This window comes from Coloeus monedula (genome assembly GCF_965178545.1).
Source record: "Coloeus monedula genome assembly, chromosome: 1".
In the NCBI taxonomy this organism is placed as follows: domain Eukaryota; kingdom Metazoa; phylum Chordata; class Aves; order Passeriformes; family Corvidae; genus Coloeus; species Coloeus monedula.
Genome location: NC_138781.1, coordinates 16,081,362 through 16,097,966, shown reverse-complemented (window position 1 = coordinate 16,097,966; position 16,605 = coordinate 16,081,362). Strand labels below are relative to the sequence as shown.

The 16,605-nt window shown below is 35.1% G+C and overlaps 1 protein-coding gene across 1 annotated transcript in view; it reads right to left on the bottom strand.

The window, feature by feature from the left end:
• ODAD2 (outer dynein arm docking complex subunit 2) overlaps positions 1-16,605 on the bottom strand; it is a gene marked incomplete at both ends in the record, with an annotated part of 74,183 nt that overhangs the window by 22,788 nt on the left and 34,790 nt on the right. Inside the window, 3 exon segments of the mRNA XM_082295241.1 lie at positions 1,278-1,499; positions 2,087-2,275; positions 13,661-13,775. Of these exon segments, the coding sequence (XP_082151367.1) occupies positions 1,278-1,499; positions 2,087-2,275; positions 13,661-13,775 (526 nt within the window).

Here is a 16,605-nt window from a genome sequence, read left to right as displayed (position 1 = left end):
CTATTTATCTGGAAGTACAAATTAATGTTTTTTATTAGTCTAAATGCTTTAACTAGGATGGAAAAGTGAAGGTGACTCTAGAGTGAGATGGAATTATTCTAAAAGTGATCAACAGAATCTGCCTAATGTCCAGTGTGCTATGACTTATGAAACCTGAAATCTGCGTAATAAAATTAAAGAAGATCAGAAAATGGGTTGTGCCAGCTGAATGGAGAGAGAAGCAAGATCAAAAAGTCGACAAATGCTGGTGGTGTAGTACAGCATATATTCATTCCTCTGTGCTGTATATATGTTGCCAATATAATGCAACTGTGATAGGAAGGTGTTACTCTCCAGTGCTGAAAGGGTAGCTTAGATTTGAGTAAGTTCAAAAACTGAATATTTAAGTATTTTTGACCAGTCAATCCTGTAGTTTAAAGCCAACTACAGATAAAAGCATGACAATTCAGGACCATTAACTGTGCTAGAATTGAAACTGCTCACAATACACTACACTATCATAAATGCAGGCATAAACTCAACATTAATAAAAATACTACATTGTAAGTCAACTCTTACTGAGAATACATTTACCTGAACATCAAGTAAAATGAAAAGTCTGCATATAGTGAATCTTTCAGGGAATTTATGAGAATTGAGAACTCCTACTACCTCAATCTCTAAAGCCATAATGCTCACCTCTCCTGTGCCAAAGGAATAACTCTTCTGCCTTCAACTAGTGAGACAAAACTTTGCTAGAAAAATCTTTATGAGAGAAAATTTTGTTCTAGGATAAGGTCTTTGCAGAATGTGCTTGTGCTTAACTCCTAACATAAAAATTTTTATAAGTAAATGCAGAATTCACCGAAACAGCTCCAGGTAAGCCTTCGTATTATTCTATTTTAATTTGTACCCAAATCCAGTTACACTCAGCTCCTAGGTGACTTTCTGCAATATTAGGCAACCATCCGTTAAGATAACCCAACTTCTTTAGCAAATGTCACTCGAGAATGTCAAAGTCTGATGCCATCACTACCAGCCTAGGTCAGAGACAAGTAAACGTGAATGTCCACATCATACTTCTATTCCCAAAACCCACCTAGCTGTAATATTTTTAGCACCAAAATCCTGTTTCCTAATTCACTAATTAGCTGAACATTTTTAGGATAAAGTTTAGAAAATTTGAGGTACACAGCAGTATTAAAGAACTATTTCAAATTAAAGATCTTTTTTTTTTTTGACCATGCCACACCCCTTCAATAGTTTGACCCCCAAATAAGACAAATCTTCCACCTCACCTTCACCACTCCATTTTCATTCATGGTGATACAGTTGTTGGGATCCTCTGAAAGTTGATACAAAGCCTGAGCTGTAGCTCTATGAACTAATGGATCCTTTGCCTTCAAGTAACGTACTAAAGGAGCCACAGCCTTGGTCTCTCCAAAGGCAACTCTATTGCTGCTCCACATGCAACAGTGGGCAATGGCCTCTGCTAAGTGACGTCTTAATTTGTTATTGTTCTGAAGAAGGTAAAAACATAATAAATTTAAGTCAACACACACAACAAAAAAGTCATTGGAAAGCAGAATTGTATTCTCACACATCTTTAAGGCATCCCAATTTAACTGCAGTACAATTAAAACTGGAGAGAGCTGTAAGGGATACAGCTATTAAAGTCCCTTAATATTCTTTTTATAGCAAGTGCTGTGAATTTTTATGTTATTTCAAAGGTACTTTTAGACTGACTGTAAATTAGATAAGACAGCATTAAAATGTAAAATATAGCCCCATCATTGAGATTTTCTGCATGTTCAGATTTACTGTTTTCTCAACCCTTTGTGCTTTTTTCATATGGCAGCTGCACCTCTCAAAAGCAATATTCTGCAACAGTAACTATTAAAATGAAGCTCATCTTCCAATACAATTTTAGTAGCAGACACAGACTGTTTTGATGTCCAATATATGTCCCATAGAGGAATGATTATACAGCTCTTCCTTGTAGCTGCTGCAAAATCCACTGCTCTTGTGATAACCTTTTAGTTGGGCATAATGCAGTCTGATGTAAGAAATTCCAATGCTTTGTATGATATGTTTAAATGTTACTTACTGTGTTTGCTAGCTTGGACAACAGAGGGACGACTCCATGATCTGTCATAACAGCTAAGTTTTCTTCATCTTTAGCTATATTTGCAATGGCTGCACATACACTTGTTAAAACTTCCTTATCCTTTGATTTTAGCAAATTGACTATCAGTTCCAAGCCACCAACAAATGATCGAACCATTTCCCCAGAATTCTAAATGAGAATCAAAAGAAACGTAGTTTTAAAATATTCAATCAGTATTTATATGCAAATGTTTAAAAAAGAGATTGGCATGACATATTTATTCAAAACTTCAGCTATTGCTGTGTTGCCTTCACCAAGAAATATGGCTAATTTGGAACTTGGAGCTCTTTTGATTGACATGAGAGTTAGACTGTTTTGCACACCACCATCCAGGCAGAAACTCAATGCCTCAATAAAGCTATCTATCATTTTTCATACCCTGGGATATAAAAGTCTCAAGCTGTCACTTTAGAAGGGTGCAAGTCACTCTTATCAGTAGTATCAAAGTGGCCAGATGGGTGCCTTGCACACCTTAGGACATCTAACACAGCAACACACACTGCTGTTTAGGCTCTCAAAGTGTCTCCTGTTTCCTACACTTAGTCTGACATCTAAGACAAAGGAGCAACAATACCATTTTCTTGTATCAATGCAAATGAGTATTCAGGAATATTTAAGAGGGGGTAACCCACCAGTCATGACTGCAACAGTGGGAGAACCATGGTGCACCTCAGAGTATGAAAAATCAATGTAAAATGTCAAAAAGGACATGAAAATTACCCTGGAAAAATGTCTAAGTTTGCCCATAAAAATGAAATAGGAAACAGCGTGCCTTGATCTTGAATACAGTGGGCAGACCTGGTCTATTTTTACCATCTTCAGAAAGTTACCATAAAATTAAAAATGGTTTAGAAAGACAACAAGAATAATCAGCGGTAGGTAACTGCTCTGTAGAAGGAATGACTAACCAACTAGGACACTCAAGGTGATAAAAGAAAAAGAAGGAGCAGTGTGATATAGATGTACAGAACCTTGAGTAGAGTAGGAAGAGCACACCAGGATTTCTCCTCTAGGAGAAGATCTGGGATCATCAGAAGAAATTAATAGGTGGCATTTTTGTTCAAAATCAAAGTTGTTTTTAAACAATGTGCAGTTGAGAAGTTGGAAGTCCTTGGAGCAGGATTGCATGGCTCTCAAAAAATTTACATGTTAGACAAATTCAAAGAAAAAAAGAAAATCCCCTAAGGGTTATTCAATATGAAAGTATTCACTCTGATTTAGAAATTTCCTGAGCACAGAAGTCCTGAAGCGATGTTATGGTGGCACATCTGAGGGTGGCATTGGACGGTCTAGTGTCAAACTGTTACTACACTGGAACGAGAGTCAAGTTGGTTGTAACTTTGTAGGATAAATTCCAGCCTGTGCTTCTCAGTGGTGATAAATGTGGAGCAATGGAAAGAAAGGTCTGCAAGTGGAATTACTTTGTTTCTTTCAACAGGTCAATAGGAGTATTTTGAATAAAAACTAACAGACACTCCTGAAACCCTTTGGACTTCATGTAAGTGCAAACACGGATTGTATGAACTTTCCTAGGGCTAGGGAGTGACCCTGAAGACCAAGCATGGTTTTGATTATATTTATTTCTTTTTGGGAGCTGATTTATGGACAGAGTAGGGTCCAACTGTATTGTGTTAGCTTTGCTGAGCAAATCCATCAAATCACACAGGGACTTGGTAAATGAAGATTTCTTAAGATGCTTCAGTTTTATCTTTTTTTTAGTTTGGGGTCTAAATGTCAAACAGAACTCTTAGCTGTGATGTTTCCTTCTCACAATAAGCAAAAGCAGTGGGTAGGCCCATTGGGAATGAAACACTTTTTGCCACAGGCAGAACAAATCTTGAGACTGGAAGGGAGAGGTTAAAGCCAAACTGTGTAATGGTGAAAAACAGAAGCCACAGCATGTGGGAAAAGGGCAGCATCCAAGAGCAAACTTCATGCAGAAGTCCTAAAACCCCCAAAATGAACAAACAAGAGGTCCTCATAGAAATTAAAATAGAATCTAAATGCAGAAGAACAACAATAAAGGTTTGTGGCTCAGAAAAGCAGTTGAGAAAGAGAAGGAAGGGCAATGCTCTGCCACTTCTATCACCATGTGAGCTGCATGTAGAGGCAGGTGGCTTAACAGAGGGTTTCCCATGGATACACCAGCATAAATGTTCCTCTATCATTGCTAGTGGCTGCATACCACAATATAATGCATCTACAGACAACCACCTGAATTAAAACACTGCTTCTCCACATCAGTTTTCATGTTTGTCTTGAAATTTTAAAATTTGACCCAAGGCAATATATAATGGGTTACTGAGAAAGCTTTCTACACAAAAATTTCTTAGCTACATATATTCATGTAGAAGCTAAATGACAAGACATGGGAGGAGGAAAGAAAATGAGATCTTTTAACATTTACTTTCATTCTTTGAAAGTCACTACAGCATTATCTTGGGTATAAATATTGGCTCAACAGATGAGAAAGGCTTCTGTTCAACAGGTAAATGCTACAGTACAAGGTCTAAGATTTGAAAGGGACCCTGAACATGATTCTGTGTTTCTGCATTGTTCCAATATCTATGTATTATTATTCCTGCTTTTGAAAGATGTTCCATGAAGCCTTTATCTCATCTTAATGAACCAATACCAACCTTTTTTATTTTTCTACCTGTACATACTTTCTTTCCAGGTGATTATAACCCTATTTGTTTAATTTCTCTTCTGACAAGCTTATACTTTCCACATTTTGTAATGGAGTACATCCAACTAAAGTCATGGAATAACATATAAACAATCCAGCAGTAAGAAAAAGGAAAGAGCTTCAATAATCATCTGTGAAACCAACTAAACACGAGGATTGAACTTTCTACCAATGATGAAAAGCAGAGGGAAACTGCAAAAACCACATGTCAGGGAAGTTTCCCAAATGTGATTGTGGGTGTAGTCTGGTGGTCTGTGCAAGACAAAGAGAAAAGCAAAACAGCAAGAAATTTGAAGAACAATGAGTGGAAAGAAAGACCAAAATGAGAGCTTTAAAACCCATGATGTTATGTACAAGATTTCTTTTTTTTTCAGAGAAATTTAAACAACAAACATGATCTTTTTTGTATCATTTAAGCAAAACCACACACTTCCTTTGTATGATAGATTTATAGATTTATTTTTTTAAACTGAAGTATTTGTATGTACTATATTTAATTGCCATATCTCAATATTTAAAAAAAAATTTATATGAAGTTGTGCCTGTGATTGCAGAGGCCTAGACTTAATTCTTTTGAATCTTAAGTTCTTTGAGTATACTTGTATTAATGATCAGATACTGCTCATAGTGTAAAGTCTAAAGTAACTTCTGTGACTTCAGTTTTCAAATACTCTCAGGCATTTTCATTTATTTTTTTTTTATTAAAATAAAAGAAAAAAGAATATATAGCATGTCTTTGGAAATACTCCTTTACTTTTTGTTTCAATTAGAAAAAAATGCTATCCTTAAATTCCACCTTCTGAATTAATTGACAAACAACTTACTTTGTCCGACAACCTAAAGGGTTTGTAATTTCCAGCTATTGGTGTGTGTTAAGCTTTCATATTTATCTGTACTATATTTTATCCATGTGTTCCACTCCCTTACCTCTTGTGACAAAATCTTATTTCTTGGTCGTCCTAATAAGGTTATTCAGGTAGAATTAGGCAGGAAAAAAATTCTAGAATAAAGCTTAAGAAACTGTCATTAAAGAGAAAAACATTGATAAAATCACTGAAAAGCAATGAATAGATAATTTCATTGTATATCTGAGTGCATGTGTTAACAATAGGCTGAATGCATCTGTTTTAACAATAATATTTCCTGAGCTGAACAAAGTAAGAGGCCAAATTCAAAGACAGCTAAAGAAGTAATAAAAATGTAAAAAAAAACTGAAAGGGGGAAGAGAGCTTTATTGTATTTACAGGAGGAAACTTCATTTTGTATCTTCATCCTTATTATAGTTTTTAATGCAACACTTAACCTGAGGTGACATATGAAAAAACATGGATTGTTAAATTACGTTTTAAGTGGCTAAAAAAAGAGATAACAGAATCTTTCATGACTTCATGTCACCTCATCTTCTAAGTATTGGAGAGCAAAGGTTTTGTCCTCAGAAAGTATGAAAAATACTATTTTAAAATTGGATTTAAGAGGAGGAGTTTGCAATCTCAAGCAGTAAAAAACCACTTATCTGGCATAGATGCTGAGGCCAGAAAAGTTACCTGCTGTGTTAATAAAAGCCTCATCCCACTACTCTTACTACATACTTGCATCTTGCTGGCCTGCATGACTATTAACAAGATCCAGTTAACTTTGCCTTTTCACTTATTTCTGTATTAGCTTCAGCCAAGAAAAAAAATACTGTGAGACAGACCAGCTTTGCATATTTTTTTAAAATAAGAGCAGAAACTGTTATGGTATTTGCAGGACTTGATCTTTGTGGTATTTATACAAGGAGAAAATTTGCGATTTTTGAGTTTTCTCATCGTCATATTCTGTGTTTTTTGTGCTTATTTTCATTAAGTAAATAAAGTTCATCAGTCTTAAGTTGAGACATAAAGGTCTCATAGAGGAACTACAGGATTCTTTTGTAACATAACTCCTTTCTTATTTTTTCCAAAGCAAGAAGTGTTTTCTTTATTTGAAAGATTTAAAGCTAAACACCTTATTACAAAAACACATTGTGTTTATCTTTAAAATATACTCCACTTGAAAGATAAAAGTTTCTCCACTAAAGAGAAGTAATATTTCACTCTTAGGACATCTTAAAAAGCTTAAGGTGTCAAAGCTAATTTGTCAGATTGAATTACTTTTGCCCAAAAAAGTGATGGTGTGGCTATGCAAACAAACTTTAGTTATCAAGAGTCATCTTTAAACTACCTTTTCTTTAATGAAGGAAGCTTTTCCTTTCCATTTTCTATTTCTAACGGAATAACTTCTCATTCTAGTGCACAAGGCAATTTAAAGTTCAAAATAAAGAAATGCAAAAAAGTTTCTATATCATAGCTGCTTAGTGAAAATGGGAAATGCAATTTGTACATGGAAGTTTCTATTCATTGTTCTTATTAAATAACTCAGTGGTAATATTGATCAATTTACTTTATATTTTAAGGCTAATCTTATTCCCGCCTATACAAACTTGGAGGCTTCCACTGTAGCAGAACAGATGAAGAAACTGTAAGATGAAACTACTTCCCTACATCTCACAACTTTTCTTCTGTGTGAAAATGCAATGTATTGGAAAATGCAATGTGTTGGGAGAAGAAGAGCAGACAATGAACATGGATTTTCCTGTCCTCTTTACTTCACAGAACCAACTAAAGACAAAGCAACACAGCAGAGTTGCTTTAATACGGTTCCAATGCCACTCTATAGCCTATAAGAGCAGGATTCCTCTTCAGAATTTCCTCTCTCTCTTCAGGGATTTGATCATTGGCAACTGTATTGCTATCGACAGTTTCAGGAAGACAAAGCAAAGCCAATTATCCAAGCATACAGCCCAAGAAGGCATGCAATGCATGTTCTCTAAAAAATGGCAGGGGTAAAACAGTACCTAGTCACTAATGCAACTTTTAGTAGTCCTTCTGTCTGTTGTTTTCCTTACTTTTCAGTCTGGCAGACTATACCTGAAGTTCAGTCCTGGGTAATTGCCAAAATCCTATTTTTTTTATTTTTTTTTTCACAGAAGCAGTGAAACAATGAATAGCAAAGTCCTTTGAGGCTACAGTTGTCTCAATTATTTTAGATTATTTTGAGGAGCATTTAAGTAATGGAAGTAGGAGAAACAGGTAACATTGAATAACTGGAAAAACCGGGAAAACATCATTTCTATTGCTTTTGTGTTGAATTGAATTCAAACACGTCTAAGCAAACTTCTTATAATCATTAATACATTTATGAAATAGTCATCACTAATATATAATTCAATATTGTAGAGATGCAAGACAGCAATATTAGGATGTTCTGAGGACAGTCTAGCTAAACAATCAGTGCAGTGACAACACAAACTGAGAAGTTGTTAAAATAGTTAATGTTTGTCTTTGCATGTCTGGCATGGTTCCAAAAACAGAGTGGGATATAAGAAGGCAATCGTATCATATTGTACCACTCACCATTACAGACCACTGAGAATCTGAACAAGCAGCATAAAATATGCTTTAGTTCAATTAAAAGTTTCATCACTAGATAAAATGATTGCTTGAAATCTTCTGGTTTGTATTATGTAGCAAATGAAACACAATGATCTCCATGCTCTTTTCTTGCTTTAAGACCAATGGAAGTCCCACGTGGCAAGTGAGAGGGTAAAGACAGGAAAAGAGGGACATGGACAAAAAGGAAAAGCAAAGAAGGGAGGAAAAAAATTAGAGAAGATGGGGTTTAATCCTGTTCTAGATTTTTAAAATTGAATTAGTGAGTCAGACTTAAAAGTAAAGAAACTACACAATACGCTGTTGACTAGCATGTGTAGCTGTTAATAAACCAAGCTACAAGAAAAGCTGGTCAAATATTTTCCAGTGGAACAGTATTCCACCAGAAAATGCTAATGGAATGGAACCAAAACCTTCCATAAGAACACAACGACTTCTTGAAAAGTTTTGACAGAAACCAGGCAGAAAGGCAGGCTAAATAACCAATGTGTCTCTTCATCTTTTCTCTTGTCAGCCAGATGGCTGGTGAGTAGCCTGCCAGGCTGCTTGGCTTCTAGTTTTCATAGAATCCCTGACTTCTTGCCTGATGGGCTGCCAAACAGCTGGAAATCCAGGTCTCCAGGAGCTCCTAAGCTTTCTGACATCTCGTGGTCTCCAAGCTCTCAGGCAGCTGCTTTGCATGGAACTTAGGGCCCAAGGCTCCTGTGTGAGGGAGATACAGGCTACACCCTTTGCTTTCCGGCTTCCACGTTATGTGTTTTACAGAAACTGGACTCCTATATTTGTAGACATTAAAGACCTCAGGGTAATTTATGTCAGTCCATTCAAGATCTCAAGCATGTCTGCAGGAGGCTCAAATAATTCCTGAGAGTTGGTTCACTCAACTAGGCAGCCTGTGTCAAGAGTCATTGGATGAGCTGGTTCTGTATGTACCCTGTAAGCACCGCAGTCACTCATGGATTCACCAAGCCAGGTCTGGATTCCTGGGCTTCCTAAATCTCTGAGGATCCTGGTTCTCTTGAAGGCTTCAGGTGCAAGCCAAAATTTCCTTTTTGTCTCTCTTATGGTACGCTTGTAATGCTTAGTTAATAAAAAATGCTTAAAAATTTGGAAGATCTAAATCCAGATATCAGGGATTAAAAACTGCATAAAATGAGAGCAAATACAGAGAAGTAGGTATGACAGATGTAAAAAATCTGAATGTCTAGAGAAAACAAATAGAAAAATGGAAGGAGAGCAGTAAGAGCACTAAGTTTGAACCACGAAGGTTTCTGTGGAAAATTGCAAGAAGCACAGCAAGGCAAACAAAGAAACTGGAAAATGCTGTACATGTGCAAGAAGGTAATTTTGACATTTTAGGCTTAACCCAAGAATGGTACATAAACAAAAATGCATTGGTAGTAGTTAACTAAAATATTTAAATGTAAAACAAAGGAACAACAGTGTGCAGTACGGAGCATGATTATACACTATAGTTTTAAATTAGTAAAATGTGTAATCAAAGCATTTTAATGTATTTAAAACAGCAAATGGTTTTACTATTTTTAAAATATTGTAAGAATTTCCAACTTCAACTACATTTCTTTGTTATTCTTAGAAAAGAAATGCTCTCTGTGGTTTTACACATATGGTTATGTTAAACTTTCCATAACAAGCAAAATCCATGTAAGAATAGGCCATCAGCAGCATATTTTCTACCCATAGGTTAACTCCAGGCTGATGACTACAAAACTCACTTCCTCATTACATAATACTGTTGCAGGACTGAAGACTAATTGACCTTCACATGAACCCATTTTGTGACCCTTCCCTCTTAAACCTGGTTTAGTTTTGATTTGGTTTGGGGTCTTTTCGTGTCAGCATGGGCATTCTCTATCCCCTTATGAAAGAAATACACAGACAGCTTCAGATGTCTCATGATCTTTCATCACACCCATGATACTCCCCTGTAGAACTGAAATCACAATTTATCAGAAAGGGTGAGATGTCATTCTACAATATTTTAAGAAAACAGAATAACTTTCTCACTCTTGTTTTTCAAATGCCTGGTTTCTGACTCTTTACTTGAATTATTTTGACAGCCAAAACACAGCACTGTAACAGCTACTGAAAAATGATTAACTCTACCCTAGCTGAAACCAGGACAACTCTATACACAGATGGCTTAATGAAGTTCTTTAAGAAAGCCTCTCAGTTGTAGCTACAAAAAGGCTAAAACTGAAAGTTGAAAGCTGATACGCAGGCACATGGGACAGAAAACCACGATGCCTGACATTACCATTCATGTTCTAATGTTTGCACCCAAAACTCTACTAAATATGAGGACAGAAAATAACCCCTAGAACTTTTTTCCCTTTTCTCTTTTTTCTTTTAATTTATTTAAAGATTCTAGTAGAAAGTTCCTCTGTGAGGAAACAGGAATTTTCATACAGACTCAAGCTGGCAGTGTTCCTCTTACTGGCACAATACATTTGGGTGATTTTTATAATAGCCCAAATTATATCTTTGCAAAATTTCTCCAAATGTTTATGTTTGGGCTGATGTATGTTGGGAGAACATTACAAATACTGTTTTTCAAAGGAGCATCATAACCAAATATTGCTGTTCCAACATCAACAGGGTTGAATAGACATCTCTTACTCATTTTTCATAATCATTTGTGTTTCTTGGACAGTGCACTTACACTTTGCCACTAGCAATGTGCCTGCAGTAGCAACTTTTCCTTTTGGAAGTAAGGAACTAATTAATAAGAATCTGCTTCTATTAAGATAATTCCTTTGAATAAATGACATTTGTGACTCTTTATGTCTTGTATTTTAAAGAAAGGTATGAACTAATTTATCCAAAATCATGAGATAGTTGTCTAAAACTCCCAAGCAGCACTTTCAGGTACTGTGCAAATTTTCTCAGGAGAGTTTTATTACACAAATTATACCACTGACAGCAAGATCTTCACTCTACAAGAAATTCATCAAGCTAAAAATATTTAGAACTAATGCTGGCATATGAGGTGATGATTGACATGAAACCAATATTGTGGTTGTCAGAGCTCTAACAGTCTATGTACCAGAGTGTACAATTTATATCCTCTATTTAAAAAGTTGTAGATCTGTCATGGACCAAATATCACTGACCTTTGTCATATTTCTGTAATAAACAATATCACTTAGCTACATCACACTGATAAAATTCCATTCTGTGGGAAGTACTCTTAAACAGATTATGGTGAAAGTAAGCATGAAAGAGAAACATGTAATCACATACTATGACAATAACCATCCTATCAGAATGATTGATTAGCTTCTAAGATTTTATAAACACAGAAAATAACCTTTAACTTGGTTGTAAAATGAAAATGTCTGTGCAGAAAAATGGATGCTGCATTGTGTTGTTATAAAAATTTGTTTATGATACTACTAACAAGTTCAATTTCATCTGTGAACCTCCACAACACAGAAGAGAACCACTACAGCTTCCACAAAACACAAAAAGAAAACAGACTCCATTCTCACAGCTATTAGAAACACAGTTTGCAGTCCCAAGTACAGGCTTAGAAAGGCCAGAACACACATAACCCTTTAAAGTCATGTCCTTATTACCACTTTTGAATCAAGCACTGCATAAACCAAACTTCTTTGTGGAAGATCATGTAATTTGTTGAATAATATTAACTTTGACCAAAAAACCCCCAAATTCTCTTTAGATAGAAATAGTTGCTGCACTTTGTCAGTGTGGGTGTAGTTGCTGCTTTATACATATTTCTTTCTATTCAGTGTCAGCGGAAAGGGTATTATTGGTAGGTTTGTTTCAGTGAGACACTTGGTCTCAGTGTCACACAAAGAACTCTTTGTGGGATCACAGATTAGCATTAGGGCAGACAGCCAAGAGAGATGAAAGGAGGGTAGCTACACTAAGGGTGTACATAGCTTGCACTCATCAAACGCCCCAGGGAAAAAAATGAAGAAAAAAAATCCATGTAATGCATTATTTCAGTAGTTGTACTCTATTCCCTTAGTTTCTAAAAAGTGCTTTTAGTGGAAGTTCTAGCAATGTGCAGTTCTACTCTGGCCCTTCAAGTCACAGAGTCTTACCTACAGGAAGTATCACCTCAGTACTGAGATCAAGTAGTATTTTAACATTCAGTTATAGCAATATTGTTCAAGAGAGAGGCAGGTATATTCGTATCTTGACAGAGGAGACATGTTTAGACTGTACCATTAGGTACCAAAAAACTTTACTGCACTAGAGTGTACATTTAGATAAAAGGATGAAAAGATAATTCAGAATAACTAGCATGTGCAAAAAATGACAAGCAAGCTGCCATTTTAGAAATCATTGTGAAGAAATATAAAATGCTTAAGTTATAAAAATCAAGACCAAATATTCTCACAATATATCCATATATCTCTATATCCATATATCTCTAACTACACCAAATCATCTACATAAATTAATAGCAGCCAACTGAGCAGTGCTCAATTCCGAACAGGAAACTGCCCAAGAAGGATGCTGGATATCTAGCACTCTGAAGGAATTACTATTCTTTACATAGTCAGGATCTCCAATTTTGTGTGGAAGGATATATATATTTTAGTATAGTAGAGAAAAGATGCAAATGTTGCATTAAACACAGAGGTAAATCAGAAGTGGAATCTAGTACTGTACAAGGATTAAGGAATAAAGTTAGTACTCTAGGAAACTTCTAATGGGAAACAAAACCTTGCCCGTTTATTTTACCACATGTCAGTGCTAAGAATACATAGAAGATGACATGCAGATTATCCTCACTATTTTATCTCTATTTGGAAACTGACATGAAATAAATGAATAGCTCAGTCTTCTGTGCACAAATGACCTGCACAACTACCACTATTCACAACTGGCACTTTTTGTTGGCAGTCTGAGCAGAAAACCTGAAGATTACATTGGCACCGAGTCTAAAATACACTCTGAAACCAAATGATGGTCTCTTGAGAACACAGCTGAAGTTCCTCACAGTGGAGAACAACTAGAACTACCCATGCTATTCATAGCCTGTGAGTAGAAGCTTTCTGTTTTCAGCATTCTCAGATTTTCATCATGCTTTATTTGGCAACAGTAAGGTTAGGTCCTGGTAAATTATTAAAATATATTTGCCAATCTAGAAAACACTGTAAAGGCAAAACAGATTATATAATGGGTGCTAGATGGAGGACTATTCACTTTTGAAAAGTAAATACATATGTTTTTTAGGCAGTTAACAGAATTAAAAGTGTGTAAGTAGCAAACAGCAAAGTATTACTGGAAATTATCCAAATATAAAAATCATACATGAGTATATATATAACAAAACTGCTACTTCAAATACTTTCTTACCTTAGCATTTTCAATGCAAGGACAAAGAGCCCAAGCTGCACTTGCTTGAACATCTGGGTCAGGATTTTTCAACAATGACCAGAGTAGGCGAACTCCATCTAGACTGTCAATTATCCTATTCCAGAAACAGACCAAAAAGGGAAAATTAATTATGGAGTATACAATGCTGAATCTCAAATTATATCAGTTTGTTTGGAACACTGCTCTAAGAAACACTGGCATGATTTTGACACGCTGTTTTGCTTTACGCAAGTGCTTGTGTTTTATTGTCAGCTAATCACCATCAACATGCTCAGCAAACAGTGCCCACTACAACGGATGGGTGTGAACAAATGATGTAAAGACAGAATGTTTTCTAACTAAATCTCATTAATGTTGTTTATTTTTTTCCAGCGCTGTCATTCAGAGCTCTTATAGAAGATAAAGTAAACTACATTATAACCAGAACTCATAAATGTGAAAACAAGCATGTGACTTTTTAACGATCTGCATGCAAAGTGAAATCTGAATTTGAGTATACTGGCTTCTTTCATATAGCAACAAATACTCTCCAAAACAAATATTTATGCCCAAAACTATGTACTTAACTTTTTATTCAGTCTATGCTTAATGTATTTACCTTGCTCTATGACATATTTTAAAATACTATGTTTCTAATCAAGCATTAGAAATTAAAATGGTCACACCACAGAGCATCCTTTGTTGGGCACGAATAACGTGCAACTTGTTTCCCATATGTTCCTTACTAACAAGACCAACACTGAGCACTATGTTATAACTACTTAAACATACTGTAATCAAAGTATCTTCATGACTAGCTGAGAAATGAATTATCATCAGAATCATCTCTACACCATCTGTGTTATGTTTACATATTGATCAGGCTTGGGGATCATAATTTCACATTAGGTTCCAGTGAGTACCCTAAATGGAAAGGAAGGTCAAACAAAACTTAATAGCCTTTACTAACATGCCTTTTTTCAAAAAACTGTGTTAAACTCAAAGCAGATGAGCTGAAGAAAAGCAAGTACACCTAAATTGTCTAACCTCAAAAGTAAAAAATTCAGTTGCATACAACATGTTTGTATCTTTAACTGTAATGCAAGAGAATTCAAACCACATTTTTAAGAGAGCTTAAAAACAGCAGATAAAGCATTTAATTTGTGTTCACTATTTACGCTTTCCCAGGAAATTTTCAAACTAACTATAAAATGAACCTTGTATGTAATTCTATCATCATTTGAAGCAGAAAAAATAAATAAGGACATGAAGTCTGTCTAAAATAAGCAAGGACTTTATTCACAACATTTTTATGCAAACTGGTTAAACAACTATGATTTTCAAAATAATACTTTTTCAACAAAACTATGGTTAAGCTAAAAAACCCTAAGTTTTTTAAGATCTGCCAGTTTCAGTATAGCTTATTTTACACGCTCAGCTCCAAATCAACTGCAAGAAAATCATCATGCAAAGGACAAATTCAGAAGTCTTAACACAACAAAATACAACAACATGAGCACAAACTACACAACTACACATATACGTTCACATAGTAAGGATGACTTAAGTAAAAGCTTCAAAATGAACTTTTAAGTCCCTCTGAACCCCAAACACTTTTAAGCAATTTTAACATTATTCTCCTGTCATTTCAGAAAGTACAAGGAATTTTTTCCTATATTGGAATTAATTAAAAAAGAACTCATGAATCTTTCCTCTAGTCAAGCAGACTACTGATCATTTACCAACATGAGGTACTTCCTCCCAAGAGGGACTAAATATAAATGACCCAGCTCCAACAAGTATGTAAAAATCAAGAGATAGAAGCCAAATACTGAGCTCAGATTTTTCCACCACACTTAAAAAAACAACTTCTAGGCTGATTTATCTTTCCTTTCTATTTTTTTTAAAGCTCATTTTCAATTGAAAGTTTACTTTCATTTTCTTTTCAGTTTTCTTGTCTTCTCTTCAGTGTTTCAAGGTAAAATAGACTCACTCTATCGTCAATTTTCTGAAGTGTTTTGCCTTTCCCTTAAGGACCAGAAAGACCAGTTGTCTTAGATCAACAGAACCCAGCTCAGAATACCTGAAAGTATAGTTCTCTGACCATTCAACATGCATAATTTTAAACTAGGAAACAGTAGAGACAAAACAATAAAATCTCCAAATTACATTGCTCATCTCTGATTACTTGGAGTTACACCAGATTAACAAAAATAAAAGAACTCCACATACAGGAATGATGCTCTTAAATTCTCATTCTGGAAGAATTATTATTGCGTAATCATCATGCAAGCACAAATCTTGCTATTTTCATCTGGCTGAGAATATACATTTGCCAATCTAGAAAGCACTGCTAAAGAGTTCAATTTTTTTATCTCCCTATGGTTTCACTGCACAATCCAGCAGATGAAGAAAATGGGTGCTGAATGAGTGTATTTGCCTTAACAGCAAAGGGAACACTAAAATAAATGGTCCTGAACAATGTTTCCTCTATAAAAGGGCTTAGACATTAAAGTCCTTCCTATGTAAAAATTCCTTTTTAAAGCTGACAAAAATACACATTCAGTTTTCTTTACAAATAAACAAAGAAAGAGAGAAGAAAACAGTCCTGTAATCTTGAAAATTGCAGCTTTGATGACATTATGCTAAACAATATTACGATTTGCTTTTGTATATAGTTTTTGTATCCAATTTTCTTCTCAAAATGTATTATAATATTATTAGCAGGATGCAGTAATAAAGCTTCTTACCACAATAAATACAAACAAATATAAAATTTACTTTGGTTGGCATTCAATTTTGTATTCATTCATCGTTAGCACATTATTCACTCTGTGGTTTCAGGCAGTTAAATTATGTATTTTATAATAATTTTTTGATATTCTGATGATAAAATTAAACTACAGTAGAATCTGGAGCAAGGAACTACTCATGGGACTGTTAAA